General features: G+C 43.9%; 1 protein-coding gene across 5 annotated transcripts in view; it reads right to left on the bottom strand.

Moving 5' to 3' along the window:
* Positions 1-22,400, bottom strand: part of LOC119440262 (uncharacterized) — a 144,282-nt gene that overhangs the window by 5,960 nt on the left and 115,922 nt on the right. The window contains exons 2-7 of one of the 5 annotated variants that reach the window (XM_037705187.2): positions 20,248-20,280; positions 15,554-15,706; positions 11,944-12,164; positions 6,014-6,114; positions 2,146-2,251; positions 3-167 (exon numbers count right to left, since the gene is read on the bottom strand). In XM_037705187.2, the coding sequence (XP_037561115.2) occupies positions 3-167; positions 2,146-2,251; positions 6,014-6,114; positions 11,944-12,164; positions 15,554-15,706; positions 20,248-20,280 (779 nt within the window). The remainder of the gene's footprint in view (positions 1-2; positions 168-2,145; positions 2,252-6,013; positions 6,115-11,943; positions 12,165-15,553; positions 15,707-20,247; positions 20,281-22,400) is intronic. The other 4 variants (XM_049661503.1, XM_049661504.1, XM_049661502.1 and 1 more) reach the window with 4 other exon arrangements.

The following is a 22,400-nucleotide window of genomic DNA, read 5'->3' as shown; positions in this document are numbered from 1 at the left end:
ACCACAGACATATCCAAGTCGAATTCGTCGCAGGCTCCGTGCGTCGCGAAGTTGGCCAAAGTGTACGGCGCGCACCGCTTTCCGCTCAGCGTCATTGAAATCGCTATCGACCTATTTCCAGCGTATGTGTTCAAAGGATGGGCCAAGTCATCGTCGATGATCGAGCTCTGCAGAAGGCAGCCCTTCATAAATAAATTGTCCATAAAAGATTTCGTAATAATAACTGGTGACGTTCTACGTCTAAAGCAGTGGCGTCGCCATTAGGGACGCCGTATATCACAAGTGAACCACCCAGAAAAAGAAAATTACGGGGTTTTACGTGCCAAAACCACGATATGATTATGAGGCACACCGTAGTGGCGGACTCCGGATTAATTTAGACCACCTAGGGTTCTTTAAGCTGCACATAAATCTAAGTACACGGGTGTTTTCGCATTTCGCCCGCATCGAAATGCGGCCGTCGTAGCGGGGATTCGATTCCGCTACCTCGTGTTTAGCAGCCCAACACCATAGGCACTAAGCAACCACGGCGGGTAGTGAACCACCCAGGCGCGAAGGAACATATAACAGGCTAGAGCGAAAGAAAGCACTAAAAACGCCATTCAATAACGTATTAGTTATGCATTCTACGATGTTGGGCTAGCTGGTGCCTAATTGTAAATGTTTCTGGCGCAAGAGATTAACGAAAGAGCGATTGGCACTCTTGTTCCAAGTAACCTTTTGCCCCGCAAACACTGACATTCGGAAACGATTTCATATCGGGACTGGTAACGGATCTCCCGCAAACGCGAAAACGTTGCGACAGGTTCTCCAAGAGGGCATATAATATATATCGATGCGTAAACCCTTGCAGCTATCATTTCCTTCCGAAACCTGAAACCAAGGTCAACTTATCGCCATCTGCCAAATGCCTAACGCAGGTCACACCCACTTGGTATCTGGAAGGATTTATCTTTTGAGTTAGTTGGTCTGGCATTATTGATGAGGGAAATCAGCGCAATAAAATACAACCTACTTGAAGGGAAGACTAAGACAAGTGCTACTTACAACTGTTTATAACGGGAAAGTTTTCACATATATATCAGCTTGTCACGCATTCGCAAAATAAGTATACTGCACTATCTCAAGAATAACACGTGTGCGTCAATTACGGTTGCGCAAGAAATCATATTCTGAGTTCAGTATTGAGAGTGGGGAATCACTTATACAACAATCTCTGGTCTTTTTGATGAGATAGGCTTCCAGATCAAGTCACAAGGACATGAAAATGGCATGATTCACACCTTTGGGTGTTCTGTGGATTGGGTGATGCGTGATGAGTGATGCGTAAATTACCACGCGTTACCTGTGGTCGTCACCCCTGATGGCGTGTCTCCGAAGAAAGTCTCTTTATTCCAAAACGGCTATTTTTAAATATTACTTAAAATATTCATAGAAAGACACCAGGTATATTTCCGTCAACTAATATGAACTTACTATTTAATCAGCCTACATGCAAGAAACAAACAGCGACTATCCACCAGCAGACTGTGGAAGGAGGTTCAATTGACTAAATTTCGTTTTTTCTGAGTATGATGATGCCGAGAATAAAGGCAAAAGTGTCAATGACAGATTTCTTTGAACCCTCATACTTTTTTAGCAACGGTTAATGTATAACACGAATCTACTTGCACGGCAAAGAAAATGAAATGAATGTTGTGTGCAACACGAAGCGCCTTCTTCCGCAAGTACCCTTTTCGCAAATGCAACGCATGCCGGCACAATTAACAATATTAAAATATTAAAGCTAGAGGCAGGACAGCATACAGTAGATGAATGTAGCATGCTTCAAACTATCCCAAATAGCCTCTAAAGGCGTCTGTGTTTACAAACGCTGCTGATACAAAATTTACGCTTAAAGTGCTACTAAGTTTCGCACTAACTTTATTTGTACGATTTATGTAAACTTCATGCTTTCATCAAAAGAATTGTGGGATGGTAGAGTGAAACAGGAGAAAGAACTTGCGAGGGCTGTCTATGTTAAGTTCTGGAAGTTGGCTGCATAGCGCTGTTCTGATGATCTCTTGAAATCTCGAGCTTCACTAGGCTTGCAGCTTCGAGTTACTTCAAAAGGCAAGAGGAAGGTGAACAGTAAATTGAACTCACCAAGTTCCTCTCGTTCATTCTCGTTGAATAGAAGTTGTCGAAGTACAGGTGCGTAAATGCGCGGCTGATCCCCGATACTCGGTACACGAAGGTGATCGATGCTTTGCTGTCATTGTGAAAGTGGTGCATGCGGGAAAGAAACGTCTTAAATGCGAAGCATTTCATGGCGAACATTTGCCACTTTGACAGTATCTATCTCTCTGTCTATCTATCCATATATATATATATATATATATATCATCATCAGCCTATATTTATGTCCACTGCAGGACGAAGGCCTCTCCCTGCGATCTCCAATTACCCCTGTCTTGCGCTAGCGTATTCCAACTTGCGCCTGCGAATTTCCTCACCTCATCATCCCACCTGACTTTCTGCCGTCCTCGACTGCGCTTCCCTTCTCTTGGTATCCATTCTGTAACCCTAATGGTCCACCGGTTATCCATCCTACGCATTACATGGCCTGCCCAGCTCCATTTCTTCCGCTTAATGTCAACTAGAATATCGTCTACCCCCGTTTGTTCTCTGATCCACACCGCTCTCTTCCTGTCTCGTAACGTTACTCCTAAGATTTTTCGTTCCATTGCTCTTTGTGCGGTCCTTAACTTGTTCTCGAGCTTCTTTGTTAACCTCCAAGTTTCTGCCCCGTATGTTAGCACCGGTAGAATTCAATGATTGTACACTTTTCTTTTCAACGACAGTGGTAAGCTCCCAGTCAAGATTTGGCAATGCCTGCCGTATGCACTCCAACTATATATATATATATATATATATATATATATATATATATATATATAGCCGCCTACGTCTTGGTGCTCTCATGGTCGTATCGTTAACTTGGTATGAACCAAAACTGGCATAGTATGAAAAGAGGGTATGACCAGCATAAATGATAGGTCACGACATGAATGTCATGACATGCGTGTCATGTAGGTCACAAAACAGCCGCCTACGTCTTGGTGCTCGCATGGTCGTTTCGATAACTTGGAAAGTACGAAAATTGGGATAGTATGACAAGAGTGTATGACGAACATAAATGATAGGTCATAAGATGAATATCATGGCAAGCGTGTCATGTAGGTCATTAAACAGCCGCCTAAAATCAATGACTCAGCGAAAAAAGATTAACACTCAAAAAACAATGGAATGGGTTCGGACGTGGGTACTAAGCGAAGGAAAGACTAAAGGATAATGGTAGAATTCATAGTCATGACCATGACTAAGCAAAAATGGCAATGACTCAGCGAAAAAGTATCAACACTCAAAAACCAATAGAGTGGGTTGGAATGTGGTACTAAGTGAAGGAAAGGGCTAAAGGTTGATGGTCGAAGTGATAGTCATGAGCATGACTAAGGAATTAAGCTCTCTGAGGCGTAGCTTAAGGGACGCTTGAGGACTCATGACATGCTTTTCATGCATGTCATGAAAGAGCGTCTTACGTCATGGTGCTCTCATGGTCGTTTCGTTAACTTGGTAGGCTCCCGGCACACTGCTTCGCATAACGTCGATTCCCACAGGGCGTGGGATCTGCCGGCTTTTTAGAAAGCTTCTTATTCATGGGCTGTTACGCAAATAAAAATTAGCAGGGAAGGGTCATCATACCATGTTGGGCGCATTTGTGCATATCTTTGAAATTCATCGGGGCTGGTATTTTTAAGGAATTGACATTACTCTGCGTCCATTCATTATAAAAGATTTGTCCTTCTCAGTGGCCAATTTCGGAGAAAAAAGGCGCGATTTTATGTATACCTGTGAACTGTTTCTGAAATTGGGCTCGTTCTACAATGGTACAACGCTGCGTATTTTACGAAAAATGTGTTTCGCGAATAGGTTTCGCTGGTCGGTCTCCCACCCTACAGCTGGAAGTCCTTTCACGGTGAATGGACACAAACGGGGCACTTCCTTGGAGCATGTTTATAATGACAGGTTCGTACGGCAGCCAAATTCACAACATGAAATAACATCGCTGGAATTGGTACTGTGCTCTAAAACAATATATGGCTAGGTTATTATCTACTGATTCAGGTTTGCTGCTGATTTTATGCAGCGCCTTAAGATAAGGTATTGGTATTAAAGTGCGTATGTATCCCACAAGTGGCGCATGCTACTTAAAGCATAAAGAATTGCGTGCTAATCTCCTCTTACCTCCTCGCCGTTGTCGTGTCTCCTAAACTTTTATGCATTTTGAAGTTATTTGGTTGGCAGGTATATTATATCTGTGTGTTAGTGACGAAGTGCAAGAAATGAAAAAAAAGGCGGTGCAGATAATGGTTCCAGCGCTACACATGTAGTAATCTTCGGCTGCCAACAAAGAACGATTGATTCGCGCCCTACAATTTGCACTCCCCAAATGTATGATTAAAATACAGTCCATTCTTGGGCGTCCAACGCCTTGACAGGAATAATGACCGTCATGCGGCGTCCGTAGGTATGTTCTTGAAATGGGAGGGCGCATATCATGCCTCAATATTACATCTAACAACACAGAGGCGACAGTATGGGACGTATGAGTGACGTCATCGGCGTTGGTGCAATCATACAGGTAACAAAACGCCATTATGTTCCAATTTCGAATATATTGTACGTGATTTATCAAGTAATAAGGTAAAAATATTAGAGCCGAGAAAAACTGCACTAATCTCACGGAGTAGAACAATAATCGTGCAACCGTGGAAGACGATACTTCAAAATATGTAAGAAATACGCTCCTTGTGGCTGCGGTTGCATAGTCACCACCGAATTATCACTTGCGCAGGGTCCATTGAAGGACCAATGTGGCCCAATACAGCGCCAATAGTGTGTGCCAATGTTGGGCCTATGCTGGATGTATACAACGTAGCCCGCATTCTCCTGTATTAACCGTGCTTCCTGAGCTTCTGGGGCAGGTACTGTTTCCGAAGAGTTCTGGTTGTCATTTGAAACGGGCGCTGACATCTCGTGAGTTTAGCGTCACATCTCTTGCTATCGGGCTTCGGGCATACCGCGTCCTTACAGATTTAAATGCAGCGAGAAAAAAAAAGACTGCAAATTAAAAAAGTTGCAGTGGCTTAGCTCGGCTATGCCAGGATATACGTAGCGTTAGCAAAGGTTCAGCTGATTACTTTTAGCTTTCCTGGTTGCCTATATTGTCAAGGACTAGCTTGATTGTCATGCTTACTGCTGCTCCAATGACACACACGCGGTATACGTATTATGTGGCACATGTATTCACTCCTCCTACGCTCAACCGCTAATTGCCAGGCAACTACTTCGGGATCCGATGAGTCAAGCTTCTCCGTTCTTCTGCGCTGTTGAGCAGCATTTGCGCTCTCCTTCTCCATGACTATACCACACTGGCAAACGCCAGTCAGAAGCGCGGCGGCTCCAGCGCAGTGTCAGACGGCGACTGCACAGCGAGCGAACGCGCGCCGGCGCCAGTGCGTCTACCACGGCTACGACGTCACTCCTCTGGAATGCGCAGACCGGCGACGGTGAGTCGCGCGCGGTGGCGGCGGAGTGCGCGAGAGGTGCCGGCTCCGGTGGCTCCGGTGATGCGCAAGCCGTGTGACATCACTGATCCTTGCGCATGCGCAGCACGGCTCTTGATGTGCCACGCGAAACGGGCTTGGCTAGGCCAGTGTAGCTAACGCTACAAAAACAAAACTGCTAACTTAAAAAATCGTAGGCATGCATATTGTAGGCAGTTAACAGAAATTTTGTCTTTCGCCTGCACTAATAAAAGCGCAATTCTGATCTTTTGAAACCTTGCTTACCACAATTAATTACCGTATACCTGGCGCTTTTCAATGCACTCATTGCTTCTAGCATTTAGTTTTCTCAATTAGTATGCAAAATTTAGAAGCACGAAGAATAAGCGAAATGTTTTCCATACCTTATAACATCCAACATCAATGACCTCAAAGCAGAACGGTTTCCGAGGAACGTGTCGTATCTGATAAGACCGTGATAGGATTGAATTTCTTCAGAAAGAATCTGCATTAAAAAAAAGTGTCCGCGTTAGGACACTGGTTGACGAAATGTCATGAGTTCATTCATTTCAGTCGAATAAATTGTTGAAAGCGTAAAATGACATCGATGGACCTGTATATGACCCCATCACTAAATCAAGAAGCTTCTCTTAAGTAACAAGGTGGTGAGTCACGGGCGGTTAACCGCTCCAATATCAGTTCAACAAGAACTTCAGTTAAGTAAAAGTGATTGCTCTGACGCGGTGTATCGGGCACCCATTGTTCATGAGAACCATGAGAACAAGAGGTGTGATAAAAAGGCTCAGAGCAAATATGCATAATACTAAACAAGCAACCATTGGCTAATATATTCCCGGTACACGAGCTTTCGGTAAACAATACTTGAATACTGTATGCCTTGTACCTTAAGATGCGGCATGTGGTATTGTACTCCTTCCAAAAACCGTTGAGAAAATATTTAATTAATGTCCGAATTCACAGAACCTTTGTTTCGTAAGTGCCATTTGTCATTGGAAAGTCGTCTTCAGTTATTATATGCGCAGCATCAGTGTTGGTTGGAATTTGCTGTGAAGAACAATGCAGACGATGGCTCAACAATGACTGACCACGTGCCTTCGTCGAAGGAGAGGTTTCGATTTGTGCGTTGTGCTTGTGTAAATAATGCGTGATATAAAGCTCATCCGGTCAGCTTCCAATTTCAAATGTTGATGGGTACCTGAAATATAACCATTGGTATAACGGGTACCACTTGGGTATGTGTGAGGGCCTTACAGAAAAAAAAAATTAATGCTAAAAACGACACACATAACATCTAGGCGATGCCAGGTTTGCAGGGGTACTGAGGTAGCGGTGATCAGAGGAATACTGAAATAGTTCATCATCATCATCAGCCCATATTTATGTCCACTGCAGGACGAAGGCCTCTCCTTGCGATCTCCAATTACCCCTGTCTTGCGCTAGCTGATTCTAATTTGCGCCTGCAAATTTCCTAACTTCATCCCCCACCTAGTTTTCTGCCGTCCTTGACTGCGCTTCCCTTCTCTTCCTAGATATAAAAAACTGAAATCGATATAATAACCATTTTGCTGACTTTCAACGAGAAGTTCGATAGCCTTCTACCTCTGCAAAAAGCAGAAAGTATGGAACAAAGCATTCATTTCATGCAGATGTGACGTTTTCCAAAAGAACATTTCTAATCAGGTAAGCTACAACGTCGAAGACCTGAAATAGAAAGTTGTGCAACTCAAACAGAAGAGCACTGCACAGATAGCCACTCAGGCAGAAATTGAACCTCTGAACCACTCTCATTTCAGGTAGACAGTTAAAACCTCGAAATTCATGACATAGCCGAAGTGCCAAGTGAGCATCCGATGGCAGTATCAAAGTTGCTAATAAGCTTAGAGTTCGTCATGTGACAGCCTCTGGCATTGTCTCACTTCAAAGGCTACCAACTGGAGCAGAAAGAATGGCAGGAGTTATTTATCTTTTCGCATGACAAGAAGCCTGAAATGAATGGCTTAGAAAGAGAATCGACCTTAGCAATTGTGAACCGCGCACTTTCATTCAAGAGAACATCAGACGCCATAATCGACACCTCCTCCGGGAGGTGAAGACAGTCGCAAGAACTAAAGCCTATAACAATGTGTGGCACGCAAATGGCAATGTTCTGGTGCGAAAAGTTACTGATGCACGCGGCACCCGCATTAAGACAGAAACAGCCTGAACAGACTATAAGAAGTGCATTCTCCGTATTAGGCTGAATAGTTTCCAAATGTCTTAACGATGTTATTATTTGCCAAATGATCTTAACTTTGCGTATCTAAGCTTTCATATGCTTCCCTTAAGTGCATTGATTTAATTGCTAGATCAATTAGCAGTAAGGCACCTCGTCTAGAAGAATATCTTGCTAATTTTTGAATATTCTGTTGTTATGCCAACCCAGACTTGGTGCTCTAATGTTATACTACGTGTTACTTTTAGGTACTACTATTATACGTATTCCTTAAATCGCGAATACAGCTGCGGTGGGGGTGTTGCGCTCCTTATTAAAAGCCATTTCGCATGTCACATACTTGATTCATATTCTATATGTACCCCTGATTATGAGATTCTATCTGTATGTGCCGATGCCATAATGTTTACTGTACACTATTGAACACCACGTGGTGATTTCTTGATGTCTAATGATGTCTTCGAAACTTTCCTCACATTTGTTTCAGATAACAAATATAGGTTAATAGTGGCAGGTGATTTCAACATGGATATGAGTCGTCCTAGTCACTCCTCTCGAGAGTTAAATGATCTCACATTATCCTATGGTTTCAAGAATATGGTCAACGTCCCCACAGAGTAACAGCTGGCTGTAGTTCTATGTTAGACCTTCTCATCACGAATGCTCTAAAAAACACTTGGCAGGTGCTCTGTCAAGCCATATCAGCGACCATCTTTCGTTGGTTTTTGTATGGACAGCCCAGCATCGAGAGCAATTGAGAGTCAAACTCGTACAGGCTCATTACTGACGGAGTGCCTGATGCGGTCCGTGATGTTCGACTGCAAATAGACTTGTATGACGTCATCAACTAAAGGCGCCAATGACGCTTAGAATGAATTTCTTAAAATTTTAAACGTTTACACTGCGCTCACTTTCCTCTCAAAAATAAAAGAGGAATTGAAAATCCAGAAACCTTGGATTACACCCGAGTTACATGAACAAAGGGAAGAGAACAATCAGCTGTATGAAAAATTTTAAGCTCTGCTGTCAGACGACTGGAAGGAGTTCAGGCAATACCGTAACAAGCTTACGATAAGGATGAGATCAGCACGCATAAAATATAATTCATTAGCATATGGATGTGTCTTATATGAAGATGCTTTTTAGAGTGCATGCCTGCTTTTCGATGCACTCATTAGGGTTATGCGTTTATACATTATTTCGTAGCCAAGTAACTTCCACATTTATTTTCGTTTTTCGGTCAAATATTATGTGCCAATTTTGCAGTGTCCATAAAAACTAACGTTCTGAACTAATGTGAAATATTTCCTGCCCAGTATTTTCCTTTCATGTTGTATAACAAGCAAAACGCGCGCACACATTTTCTCATCGGTATAAACGTGTGTTTCTGCTCTTTGCAATCTTCAATATTGGTTCAATCTTCATACAAAGACAAAGTACTCCATTCGAAGAAATCTCAAACCTGTAAAGCTCACCAGCATGCGCATCTCCTGGCGTGAAAATGGTAGAGCTAATACGACAGGGTGTTTCTTGAGATAATCAGTGTTTCTACTGATGCGTTGCTCTATATATAGAGTCACCATTAATATTTCAAAGCTTCTATTTTTGTGTACCTCAGTTCCCTACTGAAATTTTGCGTATGTACGGCAATAATTACATATGCTCACGTTCAATTCTTCTGAAAATTATACAAGTTTTACATGAAATATACAGAGATGCCCCTAAGAATTATACAGAAAACATAAGGAATTATTGGAATGGCATTAATAACCTTTCAGTAGCGTTAGCAGGCCAGAAAAAATTAATGCACAGAGTAAACGCTGCACTTCGTGTTATAGAAATGTTATAGGCCAACAACAAGGCCTTGTTACCACGAACATATGCAGGGCCAGAAAACAAGCACTTTATGTTATACCAATGGCATTGATGATATATCTGGGCTTTTATAGCGGTTTATAAAAAATACTCTGCTTTGTCATTAAGAAAGCTGAACAAAGCAACTAAGATTTCATTTTGTAGAAGATAAACTTTTTGCATCGAATGATTTTGTGTAGTGTATATACCAATATTGCCCACAACACGCTTATTGCGAAATGTCGTTTCATCGTCGTTTAGAACTCTGCACTAAGTTCCTCGAGCTTTCGATGTTTGTGCCCATAAAGTCTGTTACTTCAATAAAATATATTGGTGTTTCTATTAAATAGACTACGCTGCAATCGTCAAAAGGAGTAATTTGAGTTACATTTTGTTAATGGGCAATTTCAACTTGATCCCGTGTTCGGTGGCAATGAGAGGATATATAGAGAGAGATTACGTCAAAGTGCCTGGTCTCTCATGGATTGTTATATATTATTAAGCAGAGAATCTGGCCTCTAACTGATTTTACGAGTTTGCTTGCCCTCTATTTAGAGAGAATTTCGTCGTTGTGACGTGTCAGACAGACCGAAGCCTGAGCCATTATAATGTAAGGACTCCTCTCGCTAAATTCAATTCCTTTCGTACAGGGCCTGCGGATACGAATGCTAACGCGTGCGGTTCACGGTTCTGATTAGTGTCGCAGCGCGAAACGAAATAGCATTATCGTATAACCATCAGGTTATACAAGTCAGCGCTGTTTGAGAAGAGACGCACGCACTGTTCGGGTAAACGTAATGTGTTACACGAGAATCAACGAAAGCTATACAGAAACTTCCTCTGCATCACGGTTTATGTTACTTGCATTCGCCGCTATGAACAAGAACAGTCGTCGACTGGAAGAAGTTTTTATACTCTAGAGCTGTTCATCTGACCAAGTGCAGCCGGATAGTGATGTCTGACATAATACAAGCGAAGGTGGGAAGACATTGGTAAACATGTCTTTAGAAAAAAAAATATTTGTTGCTGAATTTTGTCCCAAATGTTTTCCCTCATATTCTATACACTGTAGCACGTGAACTGTACTAGTGAGAGCAGACGCGAATGAGAGCAAGAACCTCTTTCGGAGAAGATTAATTAACTGCTATCACTGCAGAGTAATTACAAGTGATATATAAGCACAATCGACAAGCAAAGGAGCTTAGTACACGGAAGAAAATTTACAATTAAAATAACAGAGAAAATTTTCGCTGTTTGCCACATCTAACAAATTTTCTTGCCAAGTCACCTCCGAAAACTTGCTGCCGTGAAAAACCTTTGCCACTAAGAAGAAATCGAACGACTTGAGTAGGTCAAGATATTTTCACGTGGTCTAAATGTGATGGCCACACCACTATCACCATGTATTATACTCGGTGAAAGGTCAGTGAAGAGGTTTAACATCAGGGGCAACATAAATAACAAATTACATCATTTTGTCAATAAAGTGCAGGATAATCTATAATAAAAAGAAAAATTCCAAACGAGGCCACTGCAAAAAACAGTCGATATAACTATTGAACCATTGTGAGCCAACAAGAAATAAATAACAATGGCATCGTGTAACCGGCGAAGTAGATGTCACAAAAGATATAAAAGAAACAGCCCGGTAAAATAAACAACACAATGCATGAGCGAAAAGCAAGAACCACCCTGAATAATAAATGAGCATGCACAAGTATCCACACCTAATACCCATGCGTGCGCGTATTAATTTCCGAAATTTTGAAACATTGTGTTACATGACAACCAATTTTGATAGCACAATCTGTTACCCTATGCCATAGGCAAAAAGTGAGTTGGTAGAAGTATGGAGATGTTCAATGCTAAGTGAGCTGAAGAGTCGCCGAGAACTGCACACCATTGGCCGAAGTCTACACCGTAAGCTTTGAATATAATTTATATCTCGTGGAACAGGAAGCTCCGATCGAATCTGCGTCGGAAGGACCTTGAAGTAGGGTTTAATCACAGAAAACTCGAAAACTGATTGGCATAGCTGGTCGACTGTCCGTCTACTGAAGGGAGGATGATGGGTAATTTGATGGTGGTAAGTGTTTCGAAAATCACCAAACACATAAATTTGGCCGTTGTACTTTGTATTGACTCGACAGTGCTACACCGGTACTTCTTCTGGGGACTCCAATCGCAGCTAAGTATTCAAGCTTTGCTGAACCTTCTCACTCTGCAGCGGAGTTCTACTAAGCCTACCTGGGCATCTTGAGCGATGACCCTGGTGTCGGCTTCTGAAATAAATCTGTCGGAGAGCGCGATGCCATGCGCGTTCATATCGACGACTTTCTGGACCAGTCCCCTTGCAACGGCATTCTGCTGAAGAGGGCTGCTTCGCAAAACGCGCCTCTCGACCGCCAATAGGAGCGCCTTGCCCTGAGCGCTCCCCATGTGCTGCACTATGTCCGTTTCATACGAAACTGAAATCAAGCAAGAGATAAAAGACAGCACACGGCAAAATGAGAACGGTCGTACGTGAACACAATTTTTTGTGAGGTTACACATATTTTGGCAGCGTATAGCACACTAGGTGTACAGGTCTACATCGTTCCTGCGTGAGCAGCGCGAATGCCCTGCCGTATTTTCATGAGAACCCTTCTACAATATGTTGCAGATTGCCTTTAGACTTTTAGATGCGAGAGCATCTTATGCTCGGAGCAGTGTCCGTTCTGGGGCGTCCACACCCATACTGCGCATGCGCAACTCTCCCTCGTTCTTCTCTCCTACGTAGGTGTGCGCTCTCCCCCTCTCCGCCACAGGTGCGGCGCAGCAATTTATTGCATATAACTCTCTCTCACTCTCCTTTTTTCTCTAAGGGTACGCCGGTAGGCGGCGCAAGTGTCGCGGCACAGTATAAAGCGCGCGTTCGCTGTGCTTCCGTCATTCTCTCTCTGTGCAACGATGTGCGAAACGCCATGAACAACGTCAACATTTGCGCTAGTTGCAGTGGCAGCGCCACCGCCGCGGAGCAGCGGAAGGCTCGTGAAGCCGAACGTAAACCTCAGCGTCGACAAGCGGACCCAGAACTTCGGGCCAGGGAAGCCGAACGTAAACGTCAACGTCGGCAGGAAACTTCTACGGAAGCAACACGGGCTCGGCACGCCGAAGTGGTACGTCAGCGTTATCAAGCCGACCCCGAACTCCGGGCTCGGAAAGTCGAAGCGCAACGACAGCGTCGAGCGGCAGCTCCCGATCCAGAAGCGATGAGGCAACGCGAATCTGCGGCCAGAGCAGCAACACGTTCGAGCTCGGTCATTACAACGCCCGGGCTTCAACGGCGCTGACGCGCGGTTTAAGCGCGATGTCCTCGATCGGAGCTTCGGGCACAGCTGCAACGTGTGCGACCGGCTTTGGTTCGACAACAACCTAAGCAAAGTCGGCAGCGTCCAGAACGAACGTCAGCGTAACGCGGCCGTCGGCGTGCTTCGAGGCCAGTTCAGCAACAATACAATACATTCTCAATACATTCTCTCACTCTAACTTTCATTGGGTTGTGTTGCCAAGTGAAACGAAACGGAAACTCGATGCGCACCCCCCGCGATGCTTTCGCATCCCACCATGGTTGCCCGTAGGGTGAGATGACGGGTTTTGAAAGTAACTGGGAAAGAATTACCTAAAATAATTATTCTCAGTGTGAAGACAGACCCAAAATGTAATTAATTTCGGCTGCACTGCTGTGTAGCCTCAGACGATGAAAAACACTAGAAATGTGCATTTTGGACGTCGCGAAACACTAAAATCCGTGACGCGACGTCAGTATGCGAAACCATCATACGTCAGAAAATCTTGTTCACCGCATTTAGGCAAAGAAAATGAGATTTTAACGTGAAAATATCGAAGAGACGTTCAATTGTCTTCGTGTAATACGTAAAGAGATATCCTGTTTTAGGCTACGTTCACACTTGGTCTCGGAGCAGGCGGAAGCGGCAAAAACTTCTAAAAATCCGCCCGCCTAGGCGGCGAAGCGGGCGGAAAACCAGGCGGAAAGCAAAATCGGTCTCGGACCGATTTTTTCGCCATGGCGAGGCGGAATCGCGGCGGAAAGTCGTTCCGCTCGACCGGAAGCTCCACTAGCATGTAAACATCCGGTCGTAAAATTGTACATGGCACCAAAAGTGTAGACTGCGATGGTGCTCGACGCGATGGTGCTCGACGCGATCTAGATCCACCACTTTCTCTACGACAAGCGTGGTACTAAAACGTACTGTCAGCAATACTAGCGATAGTATTCAACGTCGCGCGACCGGAGGTGCAGCAACGAAGCCTTGGGGTGACCCAACTTCTCGCGCTTTTTCAAAGCTGGGCGAACCCACCACAGCCGCTTCCGAGGTGTCCGCTCTTTCCGTTTATTCATTGTCCATTTCTAGGAAACAAGTAGGTAGAAGTATAAAAAAATGTCTTCTCCCACTTTGATGGCAGAAAAAAGTTGGGCAGATTCCTCGTTGGCGCTCCACAATTCTCCTCGCACGGGCGCGGTATGTTTCAAAAGTCGCAGGGCGCTTTTTTTGTTGCGCGGTGGTTTTCTCGTCGCGACAATTGATTGGGAGCATAGGTCTCACGTAGGACGCGCAGGCTTCGGCGAGCCTTAACACAAGGACCAGCCCGGGTCTTAGCTTTGGTGTACTGGAGGCGCCGCCAATAATACGAAATGATGAAATGTTATTGCAACCTGTAAATAAAAGCTATTAAAGAAATATCACGCCTAGGCACACACTTTTGACTCAGCGCTACCATGCCCGTATGAAGAGAATTACGGAACGCCTACGAGGAATTTACCGAAGGTCGCAGATGACACGCAAAGTTGCGCGAAATGAACACTTTTGATGACGGGTGGGACAATGAATGAACATACCGCTCGAAATGGTGCGATAATGAGCGCCACCACGCCGACAAACGTACGCAGACTAGATGGATGTGGGCGAAAGCGGCAGCGGTGGCCGCGGCGATAGCAAAACAAATGTGAACAACTTGGACATGCGCGGAAAAGATTTTCCGGCCGCTTTGGCCTTTCCGCCCGCTTGCCGCTTCCCGAGTGTGAACGTAGCCTTAAGCATTTAAGCGGAATGACGACAGGACAAATTCGTTTTGAATGTTTCCATCATATGTACTACAGCGTAATACAAACCAAATTGAAAAGGAGCTATGTCCGTGAGCTGCCTTCGGTTCACAGGCGGGAAATACGCGATTGTGCCGATCATGCGACGACAAAAGGAGGTGCGTGAGCAAGAATTCTGAATAGCCAGCAAGTACCTGTCGCGTGTTCACAAACACTTTATTTGCACCAAGTTACAAAAATGAACTTGCATGAAATCTTTATTTTTCTTCCCTGCTTCAGTGCTTCTCGATAGGAGCGAACATGGAGGGGAAATGGAGCATTTTGTACAGGAATGGAACATTCAATATTGAGAATCTTTATAAACAGCCGAGAAGCCTGTCGTTGTAGCGCAGATACCGGTCGTTGCCAGTTTGGCAAACGGGAACGGCCGGTCATCCGGAACTATATTCAGTGTCCCATCTGCCTCCTAAAGTGATTCCTTTACTACCGAATTCACCTGAGCAACCACAAATCTTCGGATCAAAACATTTATCTGGATAAAATACGGTGCTTGTTTGCACTATGTCCGCCACCGGCCAATCGTGTAACTCACAGCCAGGAGCCAGCACCCAAAAGTGAGGAGAATAGGCAAAGCAAGCGTTTCTTTAAAACAATAGGAATGAAATCGTGGCGTCTGCCACCATGTAGTATCAAAAGCGTGACGATATTACTCGTGAACGAGGTATTATCGCTGTGAGACTGAGTGGTGAATACCTGGATCGATGTCGATGGTCGCCATGTACGAGTAAAGGGGATGCGGCTGAGGCAACGACGTCGGCACGTCGACCATGACAAAGTCACAGCTGTCCGGTATGGCAGATCTCAGGAACCCATAAGTGTGCGTGTGGCACACAAGACCGCTCAGATCTGCAGGGTAGCAGCCAAAAATTCCAAGCACAAAGATATTGTCGATTAGACAAAACGAAAAATGTAGATGTTGAAGATAAACGAAACAGAAAGCCTTGCGAAAATTGAAATGTCGTGCTGGAATGGCCGTTTCCTTTTACGCTGTATGGTTATATGTACAGGGTCGACCACATCTAAGGTGAACACCTCATTAGTATTCAAGCCGGTAAAACTACAACGTTTATTGTACTTCACAAGTGAAATGTTCGTTATACGATGTGTAATCATGGTGTCGATAAACACAATAATGATTTTTTGAATTATGTACTGAACATCAGCTTATATTTTTAACAAGTTACCGAATGAAATTTTTAACTCTACTTCAAAAAGCATGCTGAAAGAACTATTGAAGGAGTCATGGTGAAACTAACTTCCACAACGCTTTGTCATCATCATTTCCCCTGCTTCAACTTCTGTTTCACGTAGAATAACCAAATGTTATCTTATTTTTTTCTGGTCATTTTTTTTCTTTGTCTTTCTGTCTCATCAACATCTTTTTATTTACCGTTTGTATTATGTTCATGGCACGGTCCAACAAGCCAATTGAGGCTTAGACCGGCCTGTTTGTGTTGCTCTGTATTTTTTTTGGTGAATAAACATTATTATTATTATTATTATTATTATTATTATTATTATTATTATTATTATTATTATTATTATTATTATTATTATTATTATTATTATTTGTTTTGTTTGATGAGGTTATCTCTTCCATTGAAAGCGTAATATCCTCCCATAGTAAGCACAAAGTAATTATTCTTGGTGATTTTAATACACCAAGTATTCATTGGAACACACTTAGATATTCTCATTACAATCATTCCACAGAGAATGTGGCAACGTCTTGGATCTTTGCATCTCGAATGCTCAAGTCTTAGATGTATCTCGTTCCGAAATTTTCCTTGTGCGTACCGATAAGTTTCATCCGCCACTAAAGATAACTGCCTCTGTGTCAGCACTGAGGCAGAGCTCCTCCAGTGGCATAAATGAATCCCCACGCTTTGCTTTCAAGCGTGGTGATTATCTCGGTTTATATAATTTTTGTCCACCACCGACTGGTCACTGGTTACAGACAAAAGCAACGTTGATGACCAAGTAGATCAGTTTACGGAGCTTGTCTTGAGCAGTATGCGCAAATACATTCCCCAGTACAGGCCTAAACGCTCTAGATATCCCCACTGGTTTTCATCTGAACTCATAATTTCCCTAAAGCAGAAAGATTGCGCACACCGAAAATCTAGATTTCCGTTGCCTAATGAGTGCAGAGATGAATTCCGCTTTTTTCGGGCTCTCTGTAAACGTCCCTATAAGCGGGATCTAGACTCATATATGGCATTCTTGGAAAAGAGTGCCTCCGACCGGCCGGCGGAATTTTGGACGTATATCCGCAAGCGCTCCAATAAACATGGAGAGTGTTTTCGCTTACTTGACTCTAGAGGGGCAGAAGTCCAAGCAGTCGCGGATTGTTTTGCAGCCCATTTCTCTTCTTTATATAAAGATGTAGGTTTCAACGCTGGTGTCAGTAAGCAGAAGACAACAGTTCCTACATCTAGTGTGGTGTTGTTTGATGAAAAGCTTGTCCACGAATGCCTTAAGCGCTTGAAACCTTCCCTATCCTGCGGCCCTGATGGCATCCCCTCCGCAATTCTAAAAGCTTACGGCAGTATATTTGCTCCAGTTTTGACGTCTATATTTAATAACTCTTTGACTACTTCCACTTTCCCTCACATATGGAAAACTGCTCGTGTTTTTCCTGTACTTAAGTCTGGCTGTAAAACCGATGTCTCAAATTATCGCCCAATTTCTGTTCTATGTGCTACGTCCAAGATTTTTGAGCTTGCTCTTCACAACATATTGTCTTTTACTGTGAAGAACTCGCTCATTCCGAATCAGCATGAATTTCTGACCGGCCGCTCCACTATCACAAATCTCACAAGTTTCATGACACAGATCTCCACGCCGGTACTTCAAAGGGGGCAAGTTGACACCATTTATTGTGATCTCAGCAAGGCTTTTGATGTAGTCAGCCACTCGCTGCTTCTGATGAAGCTTACGCACTTTGATATTGACTCGTCAGTTGTGAACCTCTTGCGCAGTTATCTTCTTGATAGATCGTGTTATGTTAACGTCAATGGTCAAACGTCTTCTTCTTACATGGCAACTAGCGGCGTCCCTCAAGGGTCAGTATTAGGACCACTCCTTTTTAATTTTTATTAATGACGTTCTTTCTGTTATTCGGAACTCTTCTTTCCTTCTATATGCCGATGACATCAAGATTTTTAAGGAAATTCACACTGTTGATGACTGCCGCGCCCTGCAGTCTGACCTGTCTTCCTTTTCTAAATGGTGCAAGGATAATAAGCTTACCTTGAATGCTGCTAAAACCAAAGTCATGACTTTCACTCGCAAAACAGCAAGTATTTCTTTTTCTTATTCTGTAGATTCTGTGCCGTTGTGTAAGGTCGGCGAGATCGATGATCTTAGTGTACTTTTTGATGCAACCTTACACTTTTCGGCGCACATTAAACGTGTTGCAATGCGGGGTATGCGCTCTCTAGGTTTTGTATGCAGACTATCGAGGGAATTCAAGTCTCCTACTCCGTTCCGCAAATTGTACACAACCATCTGTCTTCCTCAACTCGAATATGCGTCGGTCGTCTGGAATGGCTCTTCTAGATCCAACAGTGACATTATAGATCGTGTCCAGAAACAGTTTCTAAGCATATATAATTACCGCTTTGCAAACCTGGACATTGCACCCTGTACTAGCACTGTTGCATTGTTGTCGTTGCCCTCCCTTCGCGACCGACGTAATCGCGCTGACCTCCTGTTTCTCTTCAAACTCATTCACGGTAACCTCACGTGTCCCGAACTTCTCAGCTGTGTCATGTTTCGTATCCCACGCAAGATCACCAGAGAACATAGACCTTTCCATGTTCCTGCCTGTCATCACGAACACTCAACCGTCCACAGGATACAGAGTCTTTACAACGCTTACTTTCGTGATCTTGATATCTTTCATAACTCCTTGTCATCGTTCTTTTCCGAGCTTTGCCTTGTGTTATAATTTTATGCATTGTTCAAGTGCCCTTCTCCTCCTTTTTCTTTTGTATTTACTTTGCGCTTTGTTCTCGGTACTCTCTTCTTTTCACCATTTTTATTTTTAATCATTTATTTTTTAATTATATTCCCCTGCAGTGTTTTGTTTTTGGTTTGTAATGTATGTGTGCGCCAGCACTCAGATCTTATGGTTGTTCCTGGGCACGTTAAATAAGCATGATTGATTGATTGATTGATAGTGACAATCATGGAGCGGGTGCGGCGAGGTACTGCATATTACAATGCATTTGGCTATATTCCCTGCGAGTATAATGTAGACATTTTCTTTCGCTTGAGTCTATTCTTTTTCTTGCTGCCTATCGTTCACGACCGGTCAGTCCCTTCGATAACGTGGGCTGGGGCATACTAAAACCACTGATGAAGAGCGAATGCAACCACTGCAATAAAATCGTTCCATTGCCCCGGCCTTGTGTAGAGCAATGTTGATAGATGCACATGCTTAGAAAGTGACCAATTAATGCTTTCGGCTGGCAGTGGTAAGCAGCCTTCGAATAGGCAGGAGTACTTTTGCTGTAATTTTTAAGTGCGTGCATTCTAACAGCACACTAACACTAACTTTGGCGTCATCGCTCAGTCTTGCGTGGGCTCTCGCGAATGCGCTTTTTGAAGCTCTGTCAACAGCTCCCTTCCCACAATGAGAAGTGCTGTTATCATTGCGTAAATAAGACAAAAGATAGTTCCTGTGAATCATTGCTCGTCGAGCAAATTCTTGCGTTCCTGCGGCCAACGCCAGCGCGGCGAGATACAAAATGTAACGAACTCTACGTGTGCTGCGTTCATATTCACTTTGCCATCAAACTAAAGGTTTAAATGAAGCTGTTCTCAAGGCATAATTCAAGGATCCAACGAGCACAATGCTTTTAGGACAGCTTTATCACAACTGGGGTGTGTGATGAGTAGTAGTGGTGAATTGTGACAGAAATTGTAATCATGCAAAAGCGGAGAAATACCCCAGCAATAACCGTTTTTAAAAGCATGCAGATGCGTAAATCTGGGAGACAAATCAATGCAGCAATTGCAGGTGCGACATGCGGCCATTTCTAAATGCATTAAAATCATATCAGCCCTAAAGATCACTAACACAGTAGAAGCAAGCACACTGCAACTCGGCTAAAAAATAGAGTTCGCCAAGAGAACCAATATAAATCTTGCTTTAGTCGCACGAAAACGCCCCAGTGCTCTCAATGTGTACTTTCAATGTCACTTAGGTTAACAAACTAATGCAACAACTATCTATGTTCGAATATTTGCTAAAGGACGTGTGAAAAGCTTAGTTTCATAATTGTCCCTTTTTATCGTTTCGGTTTTGTAGTTGCGTTGTCTATTGGTCGCATGAAATGAACATGTTTCTAAAGCTAGGGTTTGAAAGAATAACGCCTTACCCCTTCGCAAGTAGCCTGGGTTCATAGGTCGATCTGAAAGAAAACGTTGAAGAGAACTATTAGGCTTGATCAATAGATGTAAACCAATGTGACAAAAGAACTCTACTTGGATATTCGAGTGGATTTCATAGTGCAGTGTAGATCGTGAATGTTGTCATTGCAACCTTACTTCGGTATCTAGTATGAAAAATGCATGCGAAACCTTTTGTTGACAGGCAAGTGTCCGCACTGACAAGGGCCGAAAAATGTTTCTTGGTAACAGCTGTTTGTCACTGACTGACCATCGTCACTTATGTTTTCGCTATCACGATTGACAGGCTGCTGTTCTTACGATGCTGTCTAGCACTCGATTAACTTGCGAATGTAAGGCCAAATTCAGGAAGCTTTTCTTCCCTAAGTGTTGCTTGCCATTGGTAGGACGCCTTTGCTATCAATGTGTTGAGCATCACAATGATGACATTTTATTTCGCGAATATTGCTAAGATAAGAATTTTTCGTAAATATGCGCCATAGTCAGTGAACCGGGATTCCCAACGCACTAACGTCGTAGTGGATCACTGTCAGGTGATTTTTTTCCCTCGAGTATTTTGGCAATCCATTTTGCTGAAGTTCGCTTGGGGATACCTCTGTGCGCTCTGTGGCAATAAATCGAGAGGAGACAATTTTACCAGTTGTCATACTTATACGTACAGCCTCCCACATTTTTAACTATATCGCGCGGGAACCCTTTAATACGGTCGTGCGTCCTCCTGAAGGGAACATCGCATTGGACGACTCTTGCACAGGAGAGTGCTTAGTGCGCCTGAGAGTACTTCTACCGGTCTCACTGATTATCGCTGCTTTAAGACGCTAAAATTACAAAGGTGGAATGACGGTCATGAAACGACAAATACAATATGATGACGGCTGCACGATGACAAGGGATGCCGACGACGGCGTGCCGATGACGGCATGACGTCAGATGGATGATGAAGCTGGAATGACAACCATGGAACGAGCACGACGGCGTCGTGTCCGGCGAGCGCAGACTTAGTGGTCCCAGTTAGTAAACTTGGGCCACTGGGCCGGCGGAAGAGACTAGACGGATATATAGAGACGCAAAGTGGCCTGGAGTGGCTAAAGAATGGTAATCGCATTAAAAAAAGTGTCCGTTTCCCCCGAAGGGCGATACATTGACAGCGACAGCCTGGCTGAGCGATGGGCTTGAATTCCTAGGACGATGTTCCAACTAAACGCGGGTGCATCATGTTGACGTGACTCTTCGCGCAAGGCAACAGCTGCTGGGTGGAAAGAACACCCCCTCGGTGGCTACCTGAGGTCTTACAATGCTGGCGCAACGAGGAGCACCGCCATTGTCGATGCAAGCATTGCACCTCGATGAGACCGACAGGACACCGTCGAAATTATTCAGCGCTCAGCAAAATATTCAATAACGTTAGCTTGAGTTTTACAGTCCGTTCTCCTATGACCAGTGAACACACACACAGCACCTCAGCAGTATCGGTAAAGTGCACTGTGCAAGCACAACGCCTACGCCGATAGTGGAAGGCGGAACGCTGTCCTAGCTCCACCACGGAGTGGATTGAGTGAAATCTTGACCATGGGTGGATTGCGCTTCGTCGTTTTTTTGCAGCCAAACGCACTCCGTCTTCATGAAGACCTTCTAACGCTCTGCGCACAAACCGCACACACGGCGTCCGCAAGCGGGACATCGCAACGACGGCGACGGCGCGAATGCGTCTCGAGTGTCTTATACAATCGAAAGCGCAGTTAGCAATTGCGATTTCGATAAATCATTAAAAATGCTTTTGGTAACGTCTTAGGAAAGTATAAGCACTATGGTATTAAAGCTGTAGGTTCTCTCGTAGTTTCATTGTTTTGAAGAACTCCTGCAAAAAAATATTTCACCTGCTCCGGATCTTTCAAATTTCCATAAACTCCTAATCGATAAATGCTTTTTTAAGATATTCGATTCTTTACCAGCAGTGCCCTTTGAATTTGTCAGCGCCGAGCACACCGATAGGGAATGCTCGGCGACTCGTCTCGCGCATTTCTTGTGGATAACCGTTCCTGCTGCGGAGCTGCGTGAATACCACACCTCGATGCGTGCACTGGTCTGAGCGGATAGGACACTAAACATAAATTTAAATCTA

The sequence above is a fragment of the Dermacentor silvarum genome, chromosome 2, assembly GCF_013339745.2.
Source record: "Dermacentor silvarum isolate Dsil-2018 chromosome 2, BIME_Dsil_1.4, whole genome shotgun sequence".
NCBI lineage: Eukaryota > Metazoa > Arthropoda > Arachnida > Ixodida > Ixodidae > Dermacentor > Dermacentor silvarum.
This window is presented reverse-complemented; position numbering and strand designations above follow the sequence as displayed.